At 42.8% G+C, this 25,560-nt stretch overlaps 1 protein-coding gene across 3 annotated transcripts in view; it reads left to right on the forward strand.

The window, feature by feature from the left end:
• Positions 1-21,083, forward strand: part of CYFIP2 (cytoplasmic FMR1 interacting protein 2) — a 108,049-nt gene extending 86,966 nt beyond the window's left edge. For all 3 annotated transcript variants that reach the window (XM_063085651.1, XM_063085652.1, XM_063085653.1), the window contains 5 exons: positions 11,432-11,504; positions 11,962-12,056; positions 17,092-17,330; positions 18,661-18,808; positions 20,916-21,083. In XM_063085651.1, coding sequence (XP_062941721.1) covers positions 11,432-11,504; positions 11,962-12,056; positions 17,092-17,330; positions 18,661-18,808; positions 20,916-21,083 — 723 coding nt within the window. The remainder of the gene's footprint in view (positions 1-11,431; positions 11,505-11,961; positions 12,057-17,091; positions 17,331-18,660; positions 18,809-20,915) is intronic.
• Positions 21,084-25,560: the final 4,477 nt, after the last annotated feature.

The raw sequence follows: 25,560 nt of genomic DNA on the forward strand, positions 1-25,560 counted from the left end.
GAGGGAATATAAATTGAAAAGGTTGATCACTTGGACAAAGGTATATGTTCCTCATTAAGTTAGGTGTTTATAAATGTTTCTCAAAATACGGGGTAAAATATTAATGCAGAAACCCATGTACCCGTGGGATTGTGTTTTTGTCTTTTGCGGAGTTTTGGTGTTTTTAATTAAGGCATAACATACATACACTCAAATGCATAAATTGTAAGTGTACAGCTCGATGAAGACACATGCCCATGTAACCCCCACCCAAGTCTAGATATAGAACATCTACAGTGTTATAGATGGTTCCTTCACATCCCTTTCTAGTTATTGCCCCAAAAGTACCATGATTCTGATTTCTTTCCCCAGAGACCAGTTTTGCTTGTCCTTGAATTTCTCATAAATAGAATTATCCAGTATGTTTTCTCTTTCCTGTCCGGCCTCTATCATTCAACATTGTGCAGTTCATCCATGTTGTGGATGATTCATTTTTCATGACTGCATAGTATTCTCATTGCATGAATTAACTAATCGAATCATCCATTTTGCTGTGGATAGCCATTTGAGTTGTTTACAGTTTAGTACTATTATGAATAAAAATGAGAGCATATATCTACCAAAAGACATGTACACAAATATTCATGACATCTTTATTCATAATAGTACTAAACTGTAAGCAACTCACATGTCTATCCACAGCAAAATGGATGATTCGATTAGGTAATTCATGCAATGAGAGTTTCAATAGATACTGCCAGGCAGTTTTACAAATCAGTTGTACCACTTTATACTCCCATCCAGCCGTGTATGAGAGTTTTAATTTCTTTTCATTCTCATAAACAGTTGAATCTGTCCATCTTTTCAATCATAGCCACTCTGGTGGGTGTGTCATGATACCTCACTATGGTTTTCACTCTCCTAATGACTAATGATGCTGAACCCCTTTCTGTATGTTATTGGCCATTTGGACACCTTCATTTGTGTAGTGCTGTTCAACATTTTTGCCTCTTTTTAACTGAGTCATCTTTTTTATTGATTTGTAGGAATTATTTATATATTACAAATACGTGTACTGTAAATAGATTGGATTGTCTTTTGATGAACAGAAGTTCTTAAGATTTAGTGTATTTATCATTTTTTTTCCCCTTTATGGTTGGTGCTCTTATGACTTATTTAGAAAAATTTCCCTAAAATCGTGAAGATATGTTATCTTCTAAAAGTTTTAGAATTTAGCCTTTGAAGGCTAAACAGACTTTATGTCTGTTATTCACCTGGAATTGATGTTTATGTTTAATGGGAGGCAGAAATCCAATTTCATTTCTTTCCAAATTATCCCAGCACCATTTATTGAACAGACCTCCTTCCCTCAATCTGTAGCAGTAGTGCAATGTCTGTCATTTATCAAGTGTCTGTACATGGTCTGGTCATAGCAGGCTCTTAATAAATATTTGTTAAATCTAATCTGAAACGAATCGGCATTTGTTAAGTAATTATTTATAAATATGCTATGTTTTTAAAGAAATCTGTTATTAAAATCTAGAGTTTCCTCTAATATCTTTTACCCTAGGAAATTGTAAGGTGGTTGTTAGGGAAATATGAATCACTAAGTTTTTATTTCAATTTTGTGTGGTTTTCTGGACATTAGCCCATTGTTTGCTATGCCAGCACATACCAGGAGAGGGCCCTATTTGTACGTGTAAGTGAAGAAAGGCCTGAATCCCTGGGAAGGAGACAGCCATTCTGTCTGCCTTTTACTGCAGGGCCTCCCACCCAGGACTTGAGCGTGTTCTCGGTCTTCATCCCTGTTGTATATTCTTCTCTCCTCCTTATGGTGGAGTGGGCCACAGAAACACTCTAGTCAGTCTTTTGAGAGCATTGTTTCTCTTATAGGAGGTAAGGAAAGTCTGGACCCAAACTCACAGGTTCAAATGCTGGTCAGATCTGGGAGAGCCCACAGAGACCATCCAGGGCAGACTTCTCAACCTCACCACCACTGACCTTTGAGGCCACATAATTCTCTGTTGTGGGGGTGTCCTGTGTATTGCAGGATGCTGAGCAGCATCTCTGTACTGTATGCCAGTAGCACCCTCCCCAGTGTGACAAGCAAATATGTCTCCAAATACTGAGTAACGTTCCTTTAGAAGACAAAACTTCCCCCTGTTGAGAACACTGATATAGTGCAGCCCTGCATTTTATAGATGGAAAAACTGAGGACCTGAGAGGGAGCTGACTTTCTCAGGGTTACAGCTAGTGCAGGAGTTGGGATGAGAACCAGACGTGACTAGGAATCCAGATTTCCTCAAGGTTAGTGTACTCGGGTACTGAGAGATGCTCAGCTGAGCTTCACAGATCACTTTCGTTGCTATTGATTTTAATAGTTTAGCCCCATATCTGAGCCCTCTATCTCCTACTTCCACTTGATAGTCCCTTTTCTCTAATTTTGTTTTTCTTAATACACAATTGAAATAAAGTCATTGATAGGAAACTCAGAAAAGCAGAAAGAAAACAAAAGCTACATTGTCACACGAGGATAACCACTGTTCACATTCCAAAGGATGTTCTTCCAGATGTTTTTATGTTCCAACATATTAATTTTTCTCATATAAAACTAGTCATTTGTTAGTTTAGTTATAAAAGTCATATTCACCAAGCTGAGAAGAGTGGTTACCTCCATTGGGTGTGATTGGGGAAGGCAGGGGTACAAGAGGGGGGTCTTCCACTTTTTACTTTACACTCTAAATTATTGTTTGAATTTATTGTAATAAACATGTATTACTTTGTGTCCTTAAAAGGAAATACATACATAAGAAATGTATATATAATCTGGATGCTTGGAGAGTAAGACACGAATGCCCACTCTTTAACACCCACCTCTGACCCTCACTCTGTATTCCCATCTATACTTGATCTGGGATTATTTTGCCCATCACTCTGAGAGGAGACTCCTCCATCTACCCAAGAAATGCATTCTATCCCTTTGTCCAGGCACCATCAGCAGTGCCCCTTGGCCCTTCAGTTTGAGTGTTGCTTCCTGCCCAGACCCAGAGCCAGGTTGCATTCTTGACTGAAAACAAACCAAGCTGTGGAATGGCAGCATCTTGACGCCCAATAATGCTCTTCTTTTTCATGGCTTCTTAAGTATATTGACATCTCTTCAGATGTTTTCCTAATCTGGAAAACAAACCTGCTAGGGGTATCAACATATCAGGACCCAGTAAACACGGTCTGAGAGTTCAGTTATTGGTTCTGTGGACTTGAACAGGAGCCCCCACGGGCCAGGCAGTGTGTGAGACTCCAGGGGTCAGAGATCAATGCACCCATCCCATCCTGATGCGCTGTTCACTGTTAGCCCTCCAGGAGTGTGCAATTTGATCTCAAGAGCTTGTAACTCTTTATTTACTTAAAAAAATAAAGAAATTAAGCCCTGCTGTTTACACCCTTTGACAATGATAGCTATATAGAGTTGATAAAGTGTCAGTTAAGGTGTTTGCTCAGAATTTTACTGATGAAAGTTTGTGGTCAGAAAGGCTTGGAGACTACCAGCTTGGACACACAATAATAGAGTAAAAAATGGCATAAAATGAGAACTGAACTTTGGAAATAGAGAGGAGGGGTAGTAGGAAAGATTTCCCAGATGAGGGTCATTATTATATCCTTGGCACCTAACACAGGATTCATTAACTGATAATGAGGGGAGGGACATTTTAGCTTGGTCCTAAATATAAATGGAAATATACCTGTTTATCCTTTAAAGTCTTCAAGATACCACCATTTGGTTTGAGACAGGGGCCTTCATCCAAAGCCAGCTACGTTCTTGCTTATTTTATTAGCCTTGACAGCAACTGCCAAGAAATCCAAGCCTTGGTCAGGTAATTGTGTAAAGGTGACTCTTCTATGAGGACAGCCCAATGGACAAAGTGCCTGGAAACGGAGTTTGGGGTCACATGCCATTTGCTGCACTGAGGAGTATTATATGGTGGACATCTCCAAACACCAGGGAGGCAGTGCAGTGGTCTCAGCTGCAGCTGCTCATTATGGTCACCTGGAAAGCTTCTAAAACATCCTGACGGTTGAGCCCCGTCCCACTCCAAGGAAAACAAAATCTTTGGGAGTGGTCCTGGTATTTTAAAAGCTCCGCTCTTAATTCTAACGTGCAGCCAGAGTGGAAAACCCCTTATCTGGAAGCAGCCTTCTTGGACTAGAGCTGCCAAAGCTTAGGTATTGATGCTTGCTTGTTATAATTTTTGCCATATCTGCAGAGCACTGGTTCTATTATTTACATAATCTTTGTATTTAAATCAACTTACCTTTTAACTTAAACTTATTTTAAAAAGAAAAAAATTCATTATTTCTCACCATCATTAGAAAGTAGCCAGAATAATATAATAAATTCATTATCTATTTTTATTGAAATAATTGAGTATACATGTTTGTGGGGTACAGAGTTGAATATCAATACTTGTGTATAATATGTGATGATCAACTCAGGATAATTAGCATATTCATCATTACGAAAGGTAATCACTCTTTGTGTCCATTAACAAATTTCTCACCAACCTCCCTTCCCCTCCTCCTTTCTCATTTCTAGTAGACACAGGTCTGTTCTCCCCTTCTAAAAGTTCCACTTATTATTGTGATTGTTGTTTCCCTCTCTCCCTCCCTCCCTCCCTCCCACTTATGAGTGAGGACATGCAGTATTTCTCTTTCTGTGCCTGGCTTATTTCACTTATAATTTTCTCAGGCTCATCCAAGTTGCTGCAAATGGCAGGATTTCATTCTTTTTTACAGCTGAGTAGTATTCCATTGTGTGTATATACCACATTTTCCTTATCCAGTCATCCGTCAGTGGACTTTTAGGTTGATTCCATATCTTGGCTGTTGTAAGCAAAGCTGCGCTGAACATGGGAGTGCAGGTATCCTTTTGACATGATTTCCATCCCTTTGGGTATATGATTGCTAGATCCTATAGCAGTTCTATCTGTAGTTGTTTGAGAAACCTCCATAATGTTTTCTATAGTGGCTGCACTAATTTACAGCCCCATCAACAGCATAGGCGGGTTCCCTTTTCTCCACATCCTCTCCAGCATTTGTTATTCTCTGTCTTGATTATTGCCAGTCTAACTGGGGTGAGATGACATCTCAGTGTGGTTTTGATTTGCATTTCCCTGGTGATTAGTGATGCTGAGCATTTTTTCATGTACCTGTTGGCCGTTTATGTGCCTTTCAGCGCTGCTGGCCCAGGCCTCTGAACCTGAGTCCTACTTTCTCTCTGTGTTGAAAAACAAGATTAGCAAATATTAGAGAGGTGTTAACATGTGCTGTTTACAAATGGAGATGTTTTAATTAAGGGTGTCAGAAAGACTGATAGGAAACTGAAAAAGAAAGAACATTCTCATGGTATGGCTCACTCTTACTGAACACAATTTCCTTGTAGCTCCAGTTAACACTTCGGGAAATGCACATCTTGGAAGACACTGGTATGCACTTGGAGGGAAGAGAAAGCCACTTGCTAGGATTTTCTGAATTTCTTTGCTGTAGATCTTTCCCAGTTGACCAGACATGATTCTGGTCCAGAATAATAATTCTATTATCTATCCCCTTGACAATTTGGAGGACAGGGGAAGGGGTGGAGGTGAGACATGGGAAAACATAGCATTATTCAGGTGAGGCACGGATTGGCAGTGAACCCCCACCCCCCACGCACACTCTCTCACACTCGGAGCCCACACAGAATCAGTAAGATGAAATATTTATTTAGCCAGGACCACAGAGAGCTGCTGGAAGTGAGGGGCCCATGGAGCAGGAGCAGATGTGGTATATCTCAGTTGAGCTTTTGACTGCACCTGGAGTGCCAAATGAGGGGCCGGAAGCTGCAGCTCATACTTTCTGTGCAAAGGAGGGTCATGGTGGACGTGGGAAGCCTAATTTCTTGCCTACTCCACAGGCCCTGTATCCTTGGGGCTTAACATCAGAATGCAGGAAACACTTACACTAACAATATGTGTATCCATATAAGGGAATGTTTAGAACACTGAGCTCTCGGGTTAGGCCCAGCCCCCCATTCCCCTTTCAGAAAAACCAGAGAGGGGATCCCTGTGGAGTGCCTTGACCTCCAGTTTTCCAGCTCATTTCTCTGCACTTGCTTACAAAGATAAAAACGTAATACCTTCGTGTTGTCTTTTTGTTGCTTCAAAAATCAGAACTATAAGTTATTTAAGAAAATATTGTTTGGGGATTGGTTTGATGATTCCCTTTAGGAAATCAGCTAAAAATAGTTTTTCACTCAGGAACAGGCCCTAAAGGTAGAATGCTGTTCTCCATAAATCTGACGTTCTAAGGGTCACGTTGAATCTGTTTTTTTTATATATGTTCATCGAATCTTTATGGTATGTTTTAGCCAACAGAAATCAAGTCCCCAGTTAGCCTCATAGACTGAGTTGGGAACACTCGGGATTTTTTGATATTTGATGGAAATCCCTCATGGCCCATCAGTTTTAAATTAAGTGTAATGCAAAAGCAAAATTTTAAGACTGAAGGCAATGGAAAAATAAAACACTAATCCCTTGAAGAATTTTGATGTGAGTTCCTTACAATAAAATATTTTTGTATCCTGACTCCAAAAGCCTTTTCACTTTTGCTTATCCTATTGGCAAAGAGCAATTTTACAGTAGGCCTCCTCATGAATACTTCTCTCATAATGCGTTAGTGGTTGTCATATGGCAGGAATAATAAGGATCAATGTGGCACTGGCATATATAGAAGTTACCACATAGTAGTTTTCACTCATTAACTCCTCCCAGGGAGAAACTTCTGCAGAAGCACAAGTGTATGGCAGTTCTCAAAAAGGGGAGTCATGGAAGCATATTTTTTTGTAGAGCAATTGCATATTATTCATACTTTAGAAAACTCATGGTTGGATCCTGTTTCCAAAAAAAAAAAAAAAAACTATAAAAGAAATGTTTTTGGAACATCTGCGGAAATTTTAGTGTTGACTGCATGTTATATGATGTTAAGAAATTTTTTAAATTTAGGCGATTGTAATACTGATATTACATATGAGGATGTCCTTGTTTTTAGGAGTTGCGGGCTTTGGTATTTAAGGCTGAAGTGTCTTCAATTTACTCTCAAATGATTCACTAAAACAGAGTTAAAGCAATTATGACAAAGTGTTCGCCGTGGCACTACATTGTGGGTATGGGGCTATTCATTGTCCTTTCAAATATTTTATATGTTTAGAGTTTTTCATACTATAAAGTTGAATCGGGGAAAGGAAACCTCATCACAGGTTCAGAAACTTAAGGAAAGGGGTCACTGAGCAGACAAGGTCGTGATGTATAAGGAGAAAGAAAAGTTATGAGGGTTTTTGTTTTTCCCAGCTACTTCCGCTGACTGGTAAGATTTATTCTTGGCAACATAGGCCTTGAAGCTACTTCTGACCTCATTTTAAGAATTTATAGAGGCATCTGCTAGCACCGAGCTCAGCCACGACTCTCATGCTGCCCAGCGATTTGATTTACCATCGAGAGATAGGAGTGCAGGATCACAGAAAGCACTTGAAGCCGGGGAGGCTGGCCAACCCAAATGAGAAAGAGGCCGCATGGGATTTGTGAGTGGCCCTAAGAGAACACCCAGTTTGGCCACCTTCCTTCATTGACCGTGGTGGGAAGGCTTGCCTCTGCTTCAGGGACTCTTAAAGAAAAAAGCAATAATGCCTTCTCCCTGGGTTCAATTTGAGAGAAATGCCTGAAACTCAGCTTCTCTGAGGTCATGGCCTTTCCATGCTTGTGCCGAGGGAGAGACATGCTAAGGGTGGACCTCTTAGCCATGCTAAGGGCAGAGCCGACTTCTCCACATAGCAGCAAAAAAATCTTCATATGATTGTAAATCAGGTCATGTTACTCTCTGGCTTAAAACTGACAGGAGGCTTCTCGTTGTACTAAAATTCAGACTCTCAGCTTTGACCCACAAGACCCTGAAGACTCAGCCGTGCCTACTTCACCACCCTCATCTTCTCCCTGGCTGCACAGTCCAACCGCAGGGCAGATTTTGAAGGTCAAGTTATAGATAAAGAAACTGAGATACACTGCACATCTGCATCAGGGCAAGACCGAATCCAGCGGTCCTTAGCTTTTTTTTGACATTTACACCTTGGTATTACAAGTCAAGGGGACCAAGAAGACCCGCCCTCAGCCCCCAAGCAAAAGCATCTCCTTCACTATCTTATCACAGTGTCTTAAATTCTCCTATTAGTGACTTACTTCACTGGTTTGAAATGTTATCTGATCTTTAAAGGCCCCACTAAAGTGCAAAGGCCGGTGAGACAGGTTGGGGGAGGAGAATGCAGTGAGGGACCAGTACTTTCTAGTAAGTATTCACTTATCAAATAATTTTGAGGAGTAGGATAGTCACTCAATGACTATCCTAGTACCATGCCTCCTTCATGGAGGTGAAATTCCAGTGGGGGAAGGTAGATGTTAATCAGATAGTCACATGTAGGATTGTATAATACGGATGGAGTTCAAGTGCTGAAAAGGAAAAGAACTTGCTTCTTTGAGGACATTTAACAAGGAAACCTACATGGGCTGGGAGGTGTTGAGAGGGTCAGGGAAGTGTTCCTTGAAGGAATGATGCTTGAACTGAAATCTGAAAGAAAAGTGGGAATTTAGGGGTAGGAGAGAAGAAATAGATTAGGGAGCATTCCAGAGAGAAGGCAAAGACTGATGGTCATACAGATGGTACATTCAAATAACAAAAAGCCGCTGTGGCTGAAGCAGATAGAGCCAGGGGGTGAGTGGGAAGGGGACCCCATGCTGGGTGGGCTTCACAGGCCGAGTTTAGGAACCTCTCCCGCCGGGAGTGGCTTGATGGGATCCTAGGCAGAGTGGACGACTTGGTGTGGGTCCTTTAAGATAATGATTAAACAAGAGGAGGTGAACCATTAGCACAGACTCCCACAATGGAAGCTTGTTTGGATCCCTTACACAGGCCTTTGTATGCTCCAAAATGGACATTTTCATGTCACAGTGATCTTGGCTAATGAATACCAAACAACTACCTTCCACAAAAGGTGTTGCAGAGTGTGTAGCCACCTACTTGTGCAAATGGCCATGCAGCTCATCCTCCAGGACCCTCCAGGAGAATGCTTTCCCACTTCTGTTGGGAAATCACATTCTTGTCTCCTTCCTCCCCTTCACTGACTAATGACATTGCAAAATGAAGAAGGAAGCATGCTCACAGAACCTCTGGTCCTGCAGTTTGCAAGCTCGTGGCAGGGTCTCAAAGGGTGTAAATGGAACACTCCAGTTTCCCCCAAAAGAAATCTGCAGTAGCTGCTCTTTGTGTAAAATGAATAAAGCAGTGGCAATGCTCTTCTTGTAGAGGATTCAGAGCCTTCATCCTCTTCTTCTATCCCCCAAAATCAATTTACCCACATTAACAAAATAGAAGGTTGATAGTTCATGTAATGGACTAGTAACAAGATATTTCTAGGGGAAACTGAAATTTCTGGAAGAGAGAAAGACAAGAAAACTTGACAGTGGGGCTATATGTACCAGTGTTATGCTTGGAACAACTTAAATAGCTCCTTCTTACACTTAAAATAAAATCCAAACTTAGTACCATGCCTACAAGGCCCCACATAATGCAGTTGCTCCCTACGTGTAGGGCCTCCTGCTGTATGTACTGTGATTCCCTTTACCACAGTGCTCCAGCTTGTTCCCTGCCCCAGGGCCTTTACGGGAACGCCCTTACCTCCTGCCTCTATGGCTAACTCCCTCACTCCATTCCACTCTCTGTTCAAGTGTTGCCCCCTCAAAAAGTATTTTCCTAACCACCCTGAAGCAGTCCCTTTCCCACTCTGTTATTCTCTATGCTGTTATCCTCTTGTGTTTTATCACTATGAAATTTTCTGATTTGTTTACTTGTTTTTATCTCTTATCAACTAGAATGTAAATTCCATGAGGGCATAAAATCTAGTGTAACTTGTCCAACATCATATCTGTAAAGCCTAGAACAGTGCCTGCTGCTCTAAATATTTGTTGAACGAGTGAAAGAGTAGATGTAATAGCATTCTCAAACTTAGAGGACTGTCATGTGGACAAATAAATTCACTTATTCATCAAAAAAAACATTTATGGGGTAACAAATATTCAGTCATTTAATAAGTAATTACTGGGAAACTATTGTATGCTAGGCACTGGGTGTAAGAGACAAAAATAGAGACACCATCCCCACCCTTAAGGAACTCATAGTGTTGTGGTCAATGTGGAGAAATGTGGAAAGAATCAAGGGATGTGAGAATCAACAGGCTGTAAAGACTAATTGGTCTTGGGAGGTAAAGGAGAGAGAAGCTGAGCCCCAGGTTGTAAGCTTGGGCAGATGAGGAAATGCTTGTTGCCATTCTGTGTTCTGCAAGGAACCCCAGGGGTTAAGGGAGAAGATCAGCTTTAAAAATGTTGAGCTGTGGAATGTCCAGGTAGGGACATCCAGCAAGGATTTTGATATCCGAGTCTGGAGCTTGGGAGAAAATTCTGGATGGAAGAACAGATTTGATAAATCATAGGCAATGAGTGATGTTTCAAGTTATGGAAGTAGGTGAGATAAACCAGGTGGATAGAGTAAGGAGAAAACCAAGATTTGAGGATAGTCAGAAGTAAAACCTGCGATTGAAGCCTGGATCTTATCTAATCCAAGTGACCAAGTTTAAAGAAAAGAAAGCAAGCCCCAGTGGTAGGTGGCTTCTCCGGGCCCCTTTCCTCCCCTTTGTCCTAAAATCTAGTGATCATGAGCTGGTCCCAGGAGAATAAGCCTGTTAGGCTCTACCTTCTGTCTTGCCCTAACCAAGCTTTTCCCTCCAACCACTGTAACGTATGTTTGTTTTTAAGCTTTTTTTTGTGCATAACAAGTGATCATCCAAACCTATCTGGCCTGGGTTCTAGCCCCTCTTCTCTCACCAGTTGGTGTCTGGTGTGGAGAAAACTAATCAGACGCAGGCCTTTTCACAGAGTCATCCTGGATTAATGAATTGGAAGACTGGCCCAGCCACCTGCTTTGAGCCTATAGGCCTCACAACCTACCAGACAAAGAGTCTGGGGGCGCATCATCCCTGGGTGATCTCTTCATCATCCATTCTAGTTCCTCAGCAAATTCCTTGTAATATTATAGTAAAAATGTATTGAGCTCTCATATGTGCCTGAGCCCATGCTACAAAGTTATGCATTCTCTCATTTAATCCTCACAATAACCTTTTAAAATAGGTACTATTTTCATCCTCATCAGCAGGTAGATTCAGAGAGGCTCAGTAACTGGCCCAAGGTCACACAGCTGACAAGTAGAAGAGTCAGGATTTGAACCCAGGTCTGGCTGATTCCAGTGCTCAAATTTTTAGGAATGAAAATTCTTCCTGGCTTAAAATGAAAATTGTTTTCTTTCTTTCCCTCCATCTCTGCAGTCTCAGGAGGAAGTCTGTGATTTGCTCCATGCTGCACCTTTCCAAAACATCTTGCCTAGAGTCTACATCAAAGGTAAGAAAACACTAACAGCAGCCCAATAGCCAACTTGCATTTGAACCTTATGCTCACGTCTTAATCCCAGTCAACTCAGATCTGCAGTCAGCAAGGGAGGAGGTTAAAGCTTTGGGCGCCTATTGAATAGTCACAGAAACACAGAATTGGAAATGACACTGCAAGGCTTGTTCCTTCTAGAATATCCATAGTATGTTGCTATCTAGCCTTGGTCTATATTCCTCGAGTGATGGGAATTCACCACTTCATAAGGTTGGTGATTCCATTGTTGGACAGAGAGCATAGAAAATGTTTCCTTGTAATGAGTTCAAATGTGCTTTCCAGAACCAAAAAGAACGGTTCTACATGCTCCATCCATGTTTTGGAACAAAGATACATCATCAGGTCCTCACAGTTTTTCCCTGCCCAGTCACCCACTGTGCCCTGGGTCTCATCTGCCTTGCTGTTCCTTTTGCAGAGGGGGAACGCCTGGAGGTCCGCATGAAACGCCTGGAAGCCAAGTATGCCCCGCTTCACCTGGTCCCTCTGATAGAGCGGCTGGGGACCCCTCAGGTACAAACCTTATAGAATGGACCCTCAGGACCAAAGGGTACTTGAGATGGAAAGCATTTGGTCCAACTCCCTTGTTTTACAAGCAGGGAAAGTGAGGCCCAGAGAGGGGAAGAAGGTGTCCAATACCAAGAAGCCAGTTCATGGGAGGAGCAAGTCTGGAATGAGATTTGCTCTCAGTCCTGTTTCTCTTCTACATGCTGTATCATGCATCCTGCCAAGAAAGAAGTCAGCTCACTTAAATAAGTTTCCCTTATGCCCTTGCTAGGTATCAAGAATTCTGTGTTCTCTCTCAAAATTAAAACTCCCCACACCCTGTGAGCCAGCAGTTCACTTCTGGATATTTTTGCTAGAGAAACACTCACAAGAACACAAGATTCTTACTGTGCATTGTCTGTTAAAGCAAAAACTGGAAACAGCCTAAACATCTGTTAGTAAAGCGTTTGCTAAATAAAATGTGGTATAGTCATCTAAATGCTGAATACTTGCATATTCAGAATGTCCTTAATATATAATATAATGTAAAGGAAAAATGAGATCTAGGTGCACCAGTGTGGACAGATCTGAAACACACACTTGAGTGGATAAAGTAAGTTGCACTACAATTCACACAGAAGGATTCCATTTGCATTTTTTTAAAATGGACGCAACAAAACGATATAAGTAAAACTTTTCCTGGAATTATTTGGAAGGACACATTCCTAATTCATCATGGTAGCAACCTCTGAAGAGTGAAGAAGGAAAGAGAGACTGGTTAGAGGGGAAGGGAATTAAAGAGGACTCCAGCTTTATCTGTAATGTTCTAATATTTTCAAAGGGGAATAAGCTCATATGTTTATTCTGTAATTAAAATTAATTTTTAAAACCTGTACCAGTTGCTATGAACATCAAGATGGGTAAGACAGGACCCCTTGCCTTCAGAGAATTCACAGACGATGCAGGGGGACAAGAAGGAAGAGAAATGAGGGGCAAACGGGCAACAAAAGTATGAGCTTTCCCCTTTCAAGTGGATTTAAGCACGCTTCCCATTGTGGGGGCGGCAGGGGAAGAATGCAGAAGGAGAGAAATGGGGCACCATAGTAAGACAAGCCAGGGTGGTTTGTTTTGCTCTTGGACTTGCATTCCAGCAGTCCTTGTCAACAAGGTCAGAAGGACCCACATCCTCAGCAGAGGGCAGAAAGCGGCCCCTCTTCTGGCAAAACTGGCAGGTATTTGGAGCACAATGCCAATGAAGCCACCCTAGCCGGGCCCCTGCATACCACCACCCTCCTACTGAAAACAGTGACCAAGCACTAAGTGGCATTTGGTCTCTCACTGGCTATAGAGAGAATCCAGATACTGTGGAGTATGCACATTTTCTTCTTTGGTCTTCAGAGCTGAGCAGAGAAGATTCTCTAAAATGATCTCCTTTTAGGGAGAAAATCCTACAGGCCAGCGACATGTGAATGTGTCTGCACCACTGTTGGTGTCATCCTACAAGAATCCAGCCTCTTGCACCCAAGATTGGGCATGTGTTTCCAGTTAAGAGGACTGTGAATTCCTGCCCTGTTCTGGTGAATACCATTTCCTTGGGACTGATAGAAATCTCAATTTGTCAAATGCTGTGTGTTTAAGAAACAAAAGCGTAGACATTCCATGAGAGAAGAAATGCCAGTTTTATAAGTCTCCCATCCCTCAAGGAATAGTCCAAAACTTAGTCATCTCATAGACCAAAGAAAAGTTAACAAAATATTAACTTCTAAGCTAGCCAGGGTTAGTTAGGGTGCTCATGTAATATCTAGGTCAGTGACAGAGGAACTCTGCCACATATTCAAAGCCAGGAGTTTGAGCAGTACTGCACTGTTTGCACATTTTCTGAGACAAATGGAGGCGACCTAGTTTGTTGTCCAGCACGATCATGAACAGAACACTCAGGGGGTCAAAAGATGGGTCCTTGACCCAGCACCACCCCTGAATTATTGTACAATCTAATGCAAGCCATTTCTCAGTTTTTGTTTTCCCATCTGTGAAATGGGGTCATAGCTGTTTTATCTCCTTAGTTAAGCTGCCTTTCTTGTTATGGTGAACATGTAATATAAGATTTCCAAAAAACATAAAGAGTTATACAAAGAAGGAATATTGAGGTATCATTCTCCTCCAAGAGGCACTAAATGTAATCAAAGTACTCCATGCAGAAATTACTTGAGTATGGCTTCAAAAGTGTTTTCCCTATTCCCTAATTGACTAAGAACGGCAGAAAGAGAGAAAAAAAACTTGCCCACTGAGTGAAATAGAAATGATTAAAAATTAAATACACACACACCCATTGAGGGCACTTCAAAAAGTTAATAGAAAAATGGAATTAAAAAAGAGTACAAATCCTTCCATGAACTTTTTGAAGACCCTTCATGTAACATCAAGTCACAAATTGGGAGTATTTGTAGCAAACAATCTATAAAGCACTTTTTCAGAAAGAAAATGATAGGCATACCGAAAGAAGGCATGAAGGAAAACTTACAACATAAAAAAAAATAATGCCAACAAACATAGAAAAAGCATCCAGACTTACCAATAGTCAGTGAAATGCAAATTCAAATAATGACATACTGTTTTCCATCTCTCAGGCTGGCAAAGAACTTTTCTTAACGATCATAGAATATCGATGAGGGTACAAGGAACAGGCTTCACAAAGGTTCAGCTTTTCTTAGGACTAGCCTACCACTATGCAGCAAAAGCCTTTTAAAATATTTGTGTTCTTTGACCCTCATTACTAAAGATTTATCGAACAAAATGATCAGAGATAGGTTTATAGAATTTTATGTACCATATAAGGATGGTTGCTTTAGAGTTGTCCACAATAGCGAAAATTTGTAAACAATTTAAAATTACCTACAAGAGTAGAGGGCTAAATATATTATGGTATATCAGTAGCCATTTTATGTAGCCATTGAAAAATCATGTTACTGAAAATATTTAAGAAAATGAGCTAAATTACTGATATACCTAAAGAAAGAAGCAACATGGATGCTATGATCCAAGTTTTGTTAAACATGGATGCATACACACTCACACACATAAACACAAATCGTATGTCAATACTTTAAGAAAGCTCATCTCCAGGAATGGAGTTTATGGGGGAATTTTATTTTCTATAACTTAAAAAAAAAAGGTTTTCCAAATTTTACCCAATGACTACTTTCATAGCATGCAGAAGGAACTATATGGTTAAACACTTTTTCAAATGAAAGGGACAAGCCCCTAACCATGTCAGTCCATGCCCCAGTGGTTGGTTGTAGTGGGTGGGGTCACCAGAGTTCAAAGTCTGTCTGCAGATCTATAAACTCAGTTGCTATTTTTTCTAGTTCCCCCCACCGTGACTGTCAGGCCCTGAGGACTGATTCAGACTAACCAAAAGCACAGTAGATTAATTAGTAAACCAGAATGCTGTATTACTTTACAAAAGAGAATATTGATGACTCAAGAACAAATTTGGGTCCTTTATTTACTGAGCATCTCCCCTGTCTCAGACAAGCTCTTTTTTAAGTGGACAGCCCTTTCAGGGACCAAAGAGAACAGAATGAGAACAAATAAAGAGAGTAAGAACAGAATCCAGTACAGGGTTCAGGATTTTTTTAAAAGAGATATTTCCAGCTAACCATGGCATCGTGAGCGCTCCCTCCTCTGCTCAAGAGCCTTCCCTGCGTATGAAATCAAGGTGAGTCCCCAGGAATCAGGGTTCCGTCTTCTTTGTGTTTAAAACACACATTGCCCAACTCATTTTTTTCCTAGACTTTTTTTGGTTTATGGTTGTCATGACAACTACACTCCTGGCCCACATTTATAGCAGGCTCCAGCATAGATGTTTTCTGATTTTTCTCCCTCCATGGATTCACTAAGAGGTTGCCCTCTCTCTGGGGGCCTCCATGGAGGGAGCTTCCAGGGAGAAGTCAGGCAGGCACCTCCCAGCCCCACTGGGGAGCTGTTCCCATGAGTGCCCTTTGGATGGCTCAGTCTGAGGAGCCAGCCCTCCTTAGCTTTGTCCCCAGATTTGGAGACCCGACTTTGACCTTAGATTTTAATATTTATTTTACTTTGCAGATAGCTTTACGCCTAGATGTTTTTACTCCTAATGCATACAGTTATGTGTTCTGATGGGCCTGTCTAGCCAGCTGATGATCAGATGTGTAGTAGGACTCACATGAGAAGCCAGTTTAAATTATTAATAGAAATTGTTTGCAATAGTCAAAGAAGGACTTCTAACTAGAGGAAATAATTCTGTGAAATCAGTGGCAATTTTTAAAAGGTTAATATATGCTCATTGTAGCACATTCAGCTATACAGAAGTATATTATTCCCCCTTAGGGTTGTTTTTGTATAGATGTATTTAAAGTAAAAAGTGAAAATCCCCTCACTTCTCCAAGCCCATGTGCTCCCACAACAGATGGTGTTAATCTTTCTAAAATGTTTTCACACACACACCCCACATATACTTTTGTCTGTGGGATTGTGTGTTGCTGACGTTTAATAGGATTATAGTATACATCCTTTTCTGCAACTTGCTCTACTTATTTTACAGTTTCATCCATAGGTATAGACTACTGGGAATCAGACCCCAGCTTTCCCAATCACTGGCTGCCTCTCTGAAACTATTTCTTCATTTGTAAAATGGGGATAATAATCGTACCTATCTCATGGAGTTGAACCTATCAAGTGCTTAGAACAGGGCCTGGTGTATTACACACTTTTAGTAAGTATGAACTCGCAGTAATACTACTATAGTAGGAGCAGTAGCACTAATAGTATCACTTCAGTCTTTTCAGTAACTACCTAGCATTTCATTATGTGTGTAGATCATAGTTTTTTTATATCATTTACTGATACCTCCTGAATTTTACTTATCATGAGACTTTCCTACTATTGCACTCAGGTTTATAAAGTTAGTGCCCTGCTCTAGTCAAGACATCAGTTCTCCGGTGTTTAGGAATCTCTGGTGGGAGGTGACAGACAGGGTCTGAGATGTGGATGGAAGGTTTATGTGCCCTTGTGTTTATGTCCCCAGCAAATTGCCATTGCTCGGGAGGGTGACCTGCTGACCAAGGAGCGGCTGTGCTGTGGCCTGTCCATGTTCGAGGTCATCCTGACCCGCATTCGGAGCTATCTGCAGGACCCCATCTGGCGGGGCCCACCACCCACCAATGGCGTCATGCACGTGGACGAATGTGTGGAGTTCCACCGGCTGTGGAGCGCCATGCAGTTTGTCTACTGCATTCCTGTGGGGACCAACGAGTTCACAGCTGAGTGAGTACCCCCAGGGAAGCGCGGTCACTCCCCAACCTACTTGTCCCCCTGAGTTATTGGGCTGACAGAGTTCAGCCAGAAAGGTGGGCAGGGGCGGCCAAGCATGAGGACTGAGCGTGTGGGTCGCTGTGCCAGGTGCTGCACACACAGCGATGCTGAACAACAGTAGACAGTTCCTGACCTCATGAAGTTCACAGGGCCCAGGGGGCGACGTGAAACACGTAAGGTATATCTGATGAGGTTGCTTTGTAGTGCAGGCAGGAAGGTGACAGATGTCAGAGAAGAGAAGATTCCCAGACTTCAATTCACAGACTAGAACTGAGCCTTGACCAGTACCTGGGCTCTGGATCTACAGAAGGAAGATTGCGACACTCCAGGAAAGGCAACACATTTGCTGGAGGCAGAAATGGAGTGTGTGTGTGTGTGTGTATGTTTACACAGCAGGGCCCTGTCTTGGTGAGACTGGAAGCTGGGGGAGGGTGTGGGATTGGAACCTCACTGCCTACCCAACCCCCACAAAACTCTACTCCTGGAAAATGAGGAGCATTTAGGAGTATCCCAGTCCTGTCCTTAGAGAAGACAGCAGAGCCCGGTTCTGCCTGCATGCACCAGCTCCACATCAAAGACAGAGGGTGAAGAAGGCAGACACAGCCCACCCTCCAGCAGCCCAGAGCTCCAAAGAGACATTGTGCAGGGGCGGAAAGGCCGCCGAGGATTCGGAGCGGGCTGAGAGGCAGGCAGGCTGCTGTGAGGCCGTGCTCAGAGCACCATTGGCCTGCACACTTTGAGCACGGGAATGGGGCCGGGGGGCTGCTGCTGAGTACGAGACTGCAGAGGGACAACCCAACAGCCGTCCACATCACCCAGTGTCTCTCGAGAGTTGGGGGCCTGCAAGCTGACATCTGCTCATCTGGCCACTGTTCCCCATCCTTCCCCTCCCAGCCCATTCCAACCAGTTGATGTATGATTTGAAATGGCCCTTCACCTCACAGGTGTTCTCCTGGCTCCTTTGCAGAGCCAAGACAGAGTGTCCTTTAACCCACCTGAAATAATCAGCCACATAAATCTCAAGGGCTGGTTGGGTTGTTTTCCTTACATCAGTGCTGCAAACAAGCTGACACTTTTTAATGGTTAGACGGGCTTATGATACAACCACAGTCCCTGGAACAAGTGAATCCACTCTCACACCCTTGTACCCATTTCATAGATGAAGCTACTGGGCCCAAAGACAGGCCTGCTTACTAGCTGCAATACTGGCCTGAGATGAGGGTCCCTTTCTCCCCACCACCCCCAGCCTCTTGCTCCAGCTGCTTCCTCTCCCTGCTTCCAGGCAGTGTTTCGGTGACGGCTTGAACTGGGCTGGCTGCTCCATCATCGTCCTGCTGGGCCAGCAGCGTCGCTTCGACCTGTTCGACTTCTGTTACCACCTGCTAAAAGTACAGCGGCAGGACGGGAAGGATGAAATCATTAAGAATGTGGTAAGCAGGCTCGTGGCTGGGCCTGGGAGGTAGGGTGGGGCCTGACAACCTGGCTTTCATCAGAAAACAAAAGGTGAGCTGCTTATGGAGGCCAAGGCCCCACACCACAGGTAGGTAGAAAGATACTTAGTGGCTGGGACCTGTTTGGAGGAAGCTGAGTCACTCACTTATAGCCTACCAGGATGAATCAGGTCACCCCAGCAGGGCAGGGCTTCAGACCTGCAATACACCTTCCCTGTGCCTGTCAGACTCTGCCTATGCTGGTTCCTCATCCTACATTCACTGAACTCTAAAGCTGTGCCAGGTTCTGGGATGGGATAAGGGCTGGCATGGGGTGAGCAGGGCTGCCATGGGTGGAGGGGAGAGAAGGAGCCTGTAAACAAGGCTGTGGGGAAAGGGAGGGGTGGTCAGAGAAGGCGTCCCATAAGAGGCGGTGCTTGGGCTGAGTCCAGAATGACCAGCAGCAGAGGAGGTGTGGGGCCTGAGAGGACATTCCAGCCGGAGGGAATGGCCACAGCAAAGGCACAGAGGCATGAAGATGGACTAGATGAGAGGAGGCGGAGGTAGGAGCCACCTCACAAAGAGTTTTCTTTTGTGATAAAGTCCTTACACTATTTTAATCATTTTTATAAGTGTACAATTCAATGATATTAAGTACATTCTATTGGTGTTCACCCATCACCACTATCCATCTCCACAGCACTTTTCATCTTGCAGAACTGAGACTCTGTACCCATTAAACATAATTACCTGCTCCGCCTCTACCCAGACTCTGGCAACCACCCTTCTACTTTGCCTCTGTGAATGTGACTACTCTAGGTACCTCATAGTATTTGTTCATAGTATTTGTCTTTTTGTGATGGGTTTTTTCCACTTAGCATAATGTCCTCAAGGTTCCTCATGTTATAGCACATGTCAGAATTTCCTTCCTTTTTATGGCTGAATAATATTACATTGTATGTATATTCCACATTTTTTCCATCCATCTATGGACACTTGGGTTGCTTCCACCTTTTGGCTCTCATGAAACATGGTTATACAAATGTCTCTTCAAGTTCCTGCTTTCAGTTCTTTTGAGTAGATACCCAGAAGTGGAATTGCTGGATCAGAGAGTAATTCTGTTAATTATTTGAGAAACTACCACCCTGTTTTCGATAGCAGCTGCACAATTTCACATTCCCACAAGCAGTGCCCAAGAGTCCCAATTCCTCCACCACCTCAGCAGCAGTTATTTTCTGTTTTTAATAGCTATCCTAATGGTGTGAAGTTTTAGCTCATTGTAGTTTTGATTTGCATTTCCCTACTGATTGTTAATGCTGTGTTATATGTTGTGTTTTGATATTGGACATCTGTATGTGTTCTTTGAGGAAATGTCTGTTCAAGTTCTTAGTTCATTTCTTTAATTGGGTTATTTTTGTTGAGTTGGAGTTCTTTACATATTGTAGATATTAATCCCTCATGAGATATGATTTTCAAGTATTTTCTCCTATGGGTTGCCTTTTACTTGGTTGAGAGTGAAGTTTTCAGTTTTGGTGTAGTCCAGCTTTTCTTTTGTTGCCTATGATTTTGGTGTCATATCCAAGAAATTATTTTCAAATCCAGTGTCATGGAGATTTTCCCGTTTGCTAAGAATTTTATAGTTTAAACTTACGTTTAGGTCTTTATTCTGAGTTAATTTTTGTAGACGGTATAAGATAAAGGTCCAGCTTTGTTCTTTTGCTTGTGGATGTCCATATTTCCCAGCACCACTTGTTGAAAAGACTGTCCTTTCCCCATTGAGTGGTCTTGGCACCCTTGTTGGAAATCATCTAATCATACAAGTGGGGGGTTATTTCTGGGCTCTCTATTCTGTTCCACTGGTCTACATGTCTGTCTTGATGTGTGCCACACTGTTTTGGTTACTGTAGCTTTGTAGGATGTTTTGAAACTTGCAGAATTTTATGAGCCAGTTAACATTTGATTTCCAGAGCTCTAGGAACCCACGGAAGGCCTTTAAGCAAGAGTGACATGATCATTGAAGCATTGACCCCAACCTCTGACTTCTCTTGCTCTCCCTCTCTGTACCCTCTCCTTCTGCCCTAACCTGAACATCCCTGTCCTCCTGCAGCCCCTGAAGAAAATGGCTGATCGGATCAGGAAGTACCAGATCTTGAACAATGAGGTTTTCGCCATCCTGAACAAGTACATGAAGTCCGTAGAGACAGACAGTTCCACTGTGGAGCATGTGCGCTGCTTCCAGCCACCCATCCACCAGTCCTTGGCCACCACTTGCTAGGCAGAAGGTCCTGCAGACCCTCCACCTGGAGGAGGAGCAGGAGAGAGAAAACCATGGCCAGCCTGCCACAGGATCCTACTGGACAGCATGTGGGATGGACCTGGAAGCAAACAAGAACCTCCCCAAACACATCTACACCACTCCCAAGGGTGGGGCCTGTGCATGCTCTCCCATGACATTTCCATGGTGGTTTTTCCATAGTGTAAATGAAAAAAAAAAAACAGGGCAGTGTGTGCTTTTTTTCTTTTTCCTCCCCTCAACTGTACTAAGAGCTCCTAGTTTCACCCTTTCTGCATCCCATAGTCCCACTCATCTGTGGTTGGTTCCCATGACCTCCTCCCTAAGATGGCAACCTCCTCCCCAGTGCCCACATGTGACCCCCAGGAGTGAAGTCTCAGACTGAGAAGAGTGTGTGGCCGTGCCCAGAGATGTCAGCCCAGCCTGAAGGGAAGGCTCAGCTTTCTGGCTGCTCATCTCTTCTGGCTCCCTCAAGTTCCCCAGGTGACATCCCCTCCTGCTGTGGGTGCCAGAGATTCCACTGCCAAGTGTGCACTGGACCAGGCACTGAGAGCCAGGGTGAACAGAGGGAGAGGCTCCTGGTAGATGGTGTTGGCTTTGGCCTTTCAGTGGCTCCCCAAGCCCTGTCCTAACTCCGTTCTCAGCACAGTCCTCGAGAGAAGTCAGAAATGCTTTCAAAGCTGTATACCAATGAGTGGGATTGGGCTAGAAAGTTAGTCAGTCCTGCTGTGCAGAAGCAGTATCTGTGAACACAGCATCTATGAGCAGTATCTGGGAATTCCAGAGCCCAAAACAAAGCTTTTAGGCCATCTCATCAGCTTGGTGGTAAGATGCTACCTTTATTTCTTAAGCAAATACTTAGCACCAGGCCACACTGGGACTGCAGCATTGAACGAGTTGGTCATGGCATGGCCACCGCATTAGACAGTGACCAAATTAGGGTCAACTTCTTGTCACAGAATCTCTCCTCAAGGAGAACTCCCATAGGAAAGAAAATATGCAGTTATTTCAACAGAGGCCAAAAACATCTTGGGGACAGGGAGATGAGGAGTACTTGTGAGTGAGCTTTTAATACCAAAGGACACCAAAGAAGAGTCCTGCTTTACTGAGTCAAGTTTCACTGTTCTAGATGCTGAAATGCCCTTGGAACATTTTATCTTTCACTCTCTACTTTCTGTTCTGTTAATGCTCCTTAAGTTAGATTTTGGGGTATGGATTCTCTCACAGGGGTATATTTACTTCCATTTTCCAGACCGAACCAAAATTTTTCTGCAGAATCTCCTACCAAGTATGGGGAGACCGTTTAGAAGGTCACAAGGCTTTGGGATATGAATGTCTTGTTAGAGAGCATGTCATTTTCGAAGGGAGTCTCTGGCCCTGCGCTTAAAAACATAGCTAGTGTGATATATGATACTTTCCTCCAGCCCAGAGAGGAAAAGAGAAGAGAAAATGGAAAGAATAATCCCCTCCCCCAGGGCAGATGAATGGGAATGATTACCACTAATCAGATGGCCCCATTTTTAACCCATGAAAAGTGCAAAGATGTGCCCATAGCAAGAGGTTGGTATGTACACTCATGCCCTAGAGTGAAGAACGGTGGGGCCAGTTGTGGTCCAAAGGCCACTTAGGTCAGATCTTGAGATTAGCACATTTGAGTGGAGATTTCTTATGCACTACTTCAAACCCACTAATTCTGAATCTCTGGGAGTAAAGTCAGAAAGTGTGCATTTTCCACAAGCTACCGGAGTTATTCTGTTAAGCCACTGCTGCAAAGGAATCATTCTGCTCACCTTGAACTTTGAGCTATCTCTAAGCCATGAAAGAATTTGTAGGGAGGGAAGATGGTTCAAAGTAGAAGCTAGTATATCCTACTGCCTGGAGCTTCTACTTCCTATTAAGATTTCTCATTTTTTCCTCTTGATGACCATAGATCCATAGATGTGTCATTCCAGAGGCCAAAGAGAGGTTATACCACATGGCAGAAATGCATGGTAGAATACTCCTTCAGAACCCACATGAGATCTCAGCTCCAGAGCCTTCCAAGCCTTCAGTCCTGTCTGAGGACAGTAGCTGACTCTCTCAGATAGATGACTAGTTATTAAGTTCTAGAGTTCATTCCAAATCCTTTCCCATTGCTTTGTGGAGACTTGGATCATCCATGTGATAAGATTGCCATTTCAACAACCCACTCCTCACACCCTGATTTCCTAACCCTGAATTTGACCCTCTGGGCAGAGTCACATTATCCTCATGAGTTTTGATCCTAGTAAATTGTCTTCACTTTCAGGGAAGAGGTTTCATTTCCCTGGATCGCCAGCAGCACTTATTTATGAACACTGGATGAGTTTAATATCCTTTCCTCCCTGGTATTACTGCCTTCCACCTTTTAATCTTGTGTGTGTTTAAGAACCAGGAAAAAAAAAAAAAACACTTGGGTTTTAAAAAGTTAAATTCTGTTTCAGAAATTGTCAAATGTACCATATTTGTATTAAGAGTTGGGGATTTTTGTACAATGAATTTACATTTATTTATGGTGACCTATTTACACTTGTGATCAAATGTTAAATTCTTAAATCATATTTGCTGAAGATGGTATTTTGATTTGTACTTTGGGATACCTGTGTTGAGTTGATAAACATTTCCATCTCCATTAAAACTGCTTCCAAACTAGTAAAACCAGCATCTTCGTCTTGATTCCTAGTCATATTCCAATCCTTGTTGACCTGTGGAAGGCAACAGTAAAACTGACTAGAGAAACAACCTGAAAGAGAATAGAAGATAAAAAGATAGCAGGTCAATGCACCCTAAACTAATGGCTTAGCTTGCTTTTTTTCTCACTGGGGGAATTACATATTCACAAATTGATTTGCAATGAGCAAGAGACAGAAGATAGGTCTCACTCTTGGATTTCATAGTCTCACCGAGTGTGACTACGTACCCTACATCCCTAGTTTTAAGAGGAAGAATGGCAGCTAATATTTAATGAGGCCTAATATGTATAGGCACATGGCAAATCCTATACATTCATTCCTTCTAATCAGCCACAGTCACTATGTGGTATATTCCACGTTTTACAGAGAGGCCATAGTTTATAAAAGATAAACATAGAAAATAAACTGTTTACTTTCACAGTTACTATGTAACAGAGCTGGGATTTGAACCCAGTTCCAAAGCCTGGGCTTTTGCTGTCATACTACAATGAGCTGATCAACCAGGCAAGACCCCAAAACTAGACTCGGGGATTTGGTCACCAGAATTTCAGGGCGTTGGGTCATTAAGATTGACTGGAGTCTGATATCAGGAGAGAGCCCAGCATGACAGGTGGCTGGGGAATTCCCAGGCTGAAGGGGAAAGGTAGCACCTGGGAACCTCTCACATGCAACAGAAAAATGTTTGCTAGAAGGATGTGTTTAAGACCAGCGTCTGGGGTTAGGAACCTCACATTTCACACGGCACCAGCTTTCCTACTGAGATGTGTCCTAGAGGCATCGATGTCTCCTCCACTGCACTGGGCAAGACAGTCCCTACCAGCTCTGATATCCTGATCCTAGGTAATTTCCCTCTGTGTACTTAGGGAGTTCTGATGACTTCCCAAACTCAACATCTTTCTCGACCGTGTGTCACATATTCCAAAAATTGCCATCATTCAGTGTCCTATGTTTGAGCTAGTGTCATTGGCAGACTTAGTTCTGAGAGATGCTCAGTGAAAAGGGGGTTCCACGGTCAAATATGTTTGGGGAACACTTCATGTTCTTTCCCCCTCTTGAAGATCCACAATGCTGTGGAATCCTGCAGAACCTAATCAGCCTGGATTAACACCACATCTCCTAGATGGCCATGACCTTGAAAACCCCTTTCTCTTCAACACTAGTCACCTTCTTCTGGAACACACTTTGAAAAAACACTGGGCTAAGGGTATGGAAGTCCATGTAAAAAATATTTTTCTTTTTACATTTTTACATGGACTTCTTCTCCCACAGGAGAAGAACCAGAAGAACCATGGCACATAAGCAGTCATGACACTAAGGCACAATTAGGGAAGCAAGGACCTGGCAAAGTATTGAAGGATTTCAAATGGGAGTGGGAAGCATTTTGATGAGGGGAGAGAATAGGGTAGTGCTGTCATAAATACCACAGACTGGGTGGTTTAAATAATAGAAATTTATTTTCTTACAGTTTTGCAGGCTGGAAGTCCAAGATCAAGATGTCTGCAAAGTTGGTTTCTCCAAGTCCTCTCTTCTTGGCTTTTGGGTGACCCTCTTCTCCTTGTGTCCTCATATGGTCTTCCCTTTTTGTGTATCTGTGTCATAATCTTTTCTTATAAAGACACCAGTCATATTGGATTAGAGCCCACCCTAATGACCTCAGTTTAACTTAATTACCTCTTTAGAGGCACTGTTCCCAAATACAGCCACATTCTGAGGAACTGAGGGTTAGGACTTCAACATATAGATTGTGG

The sequence above is a fragment of the Cynocephalus volans genome, chromosome 2 (assembly GCF_027409185.1).
Source record: "Cynocephalus volans isolate mCynVol1 chromosome 2, mCynVol1.pri, whole genome shotgun sequence".
Lineage (NCBI taxonomy): Eukaryota > Metazoa > Chordata > Mammalia > Dermoptera > Cynocephalidae > Cynocephalus > Cynocephalus volans.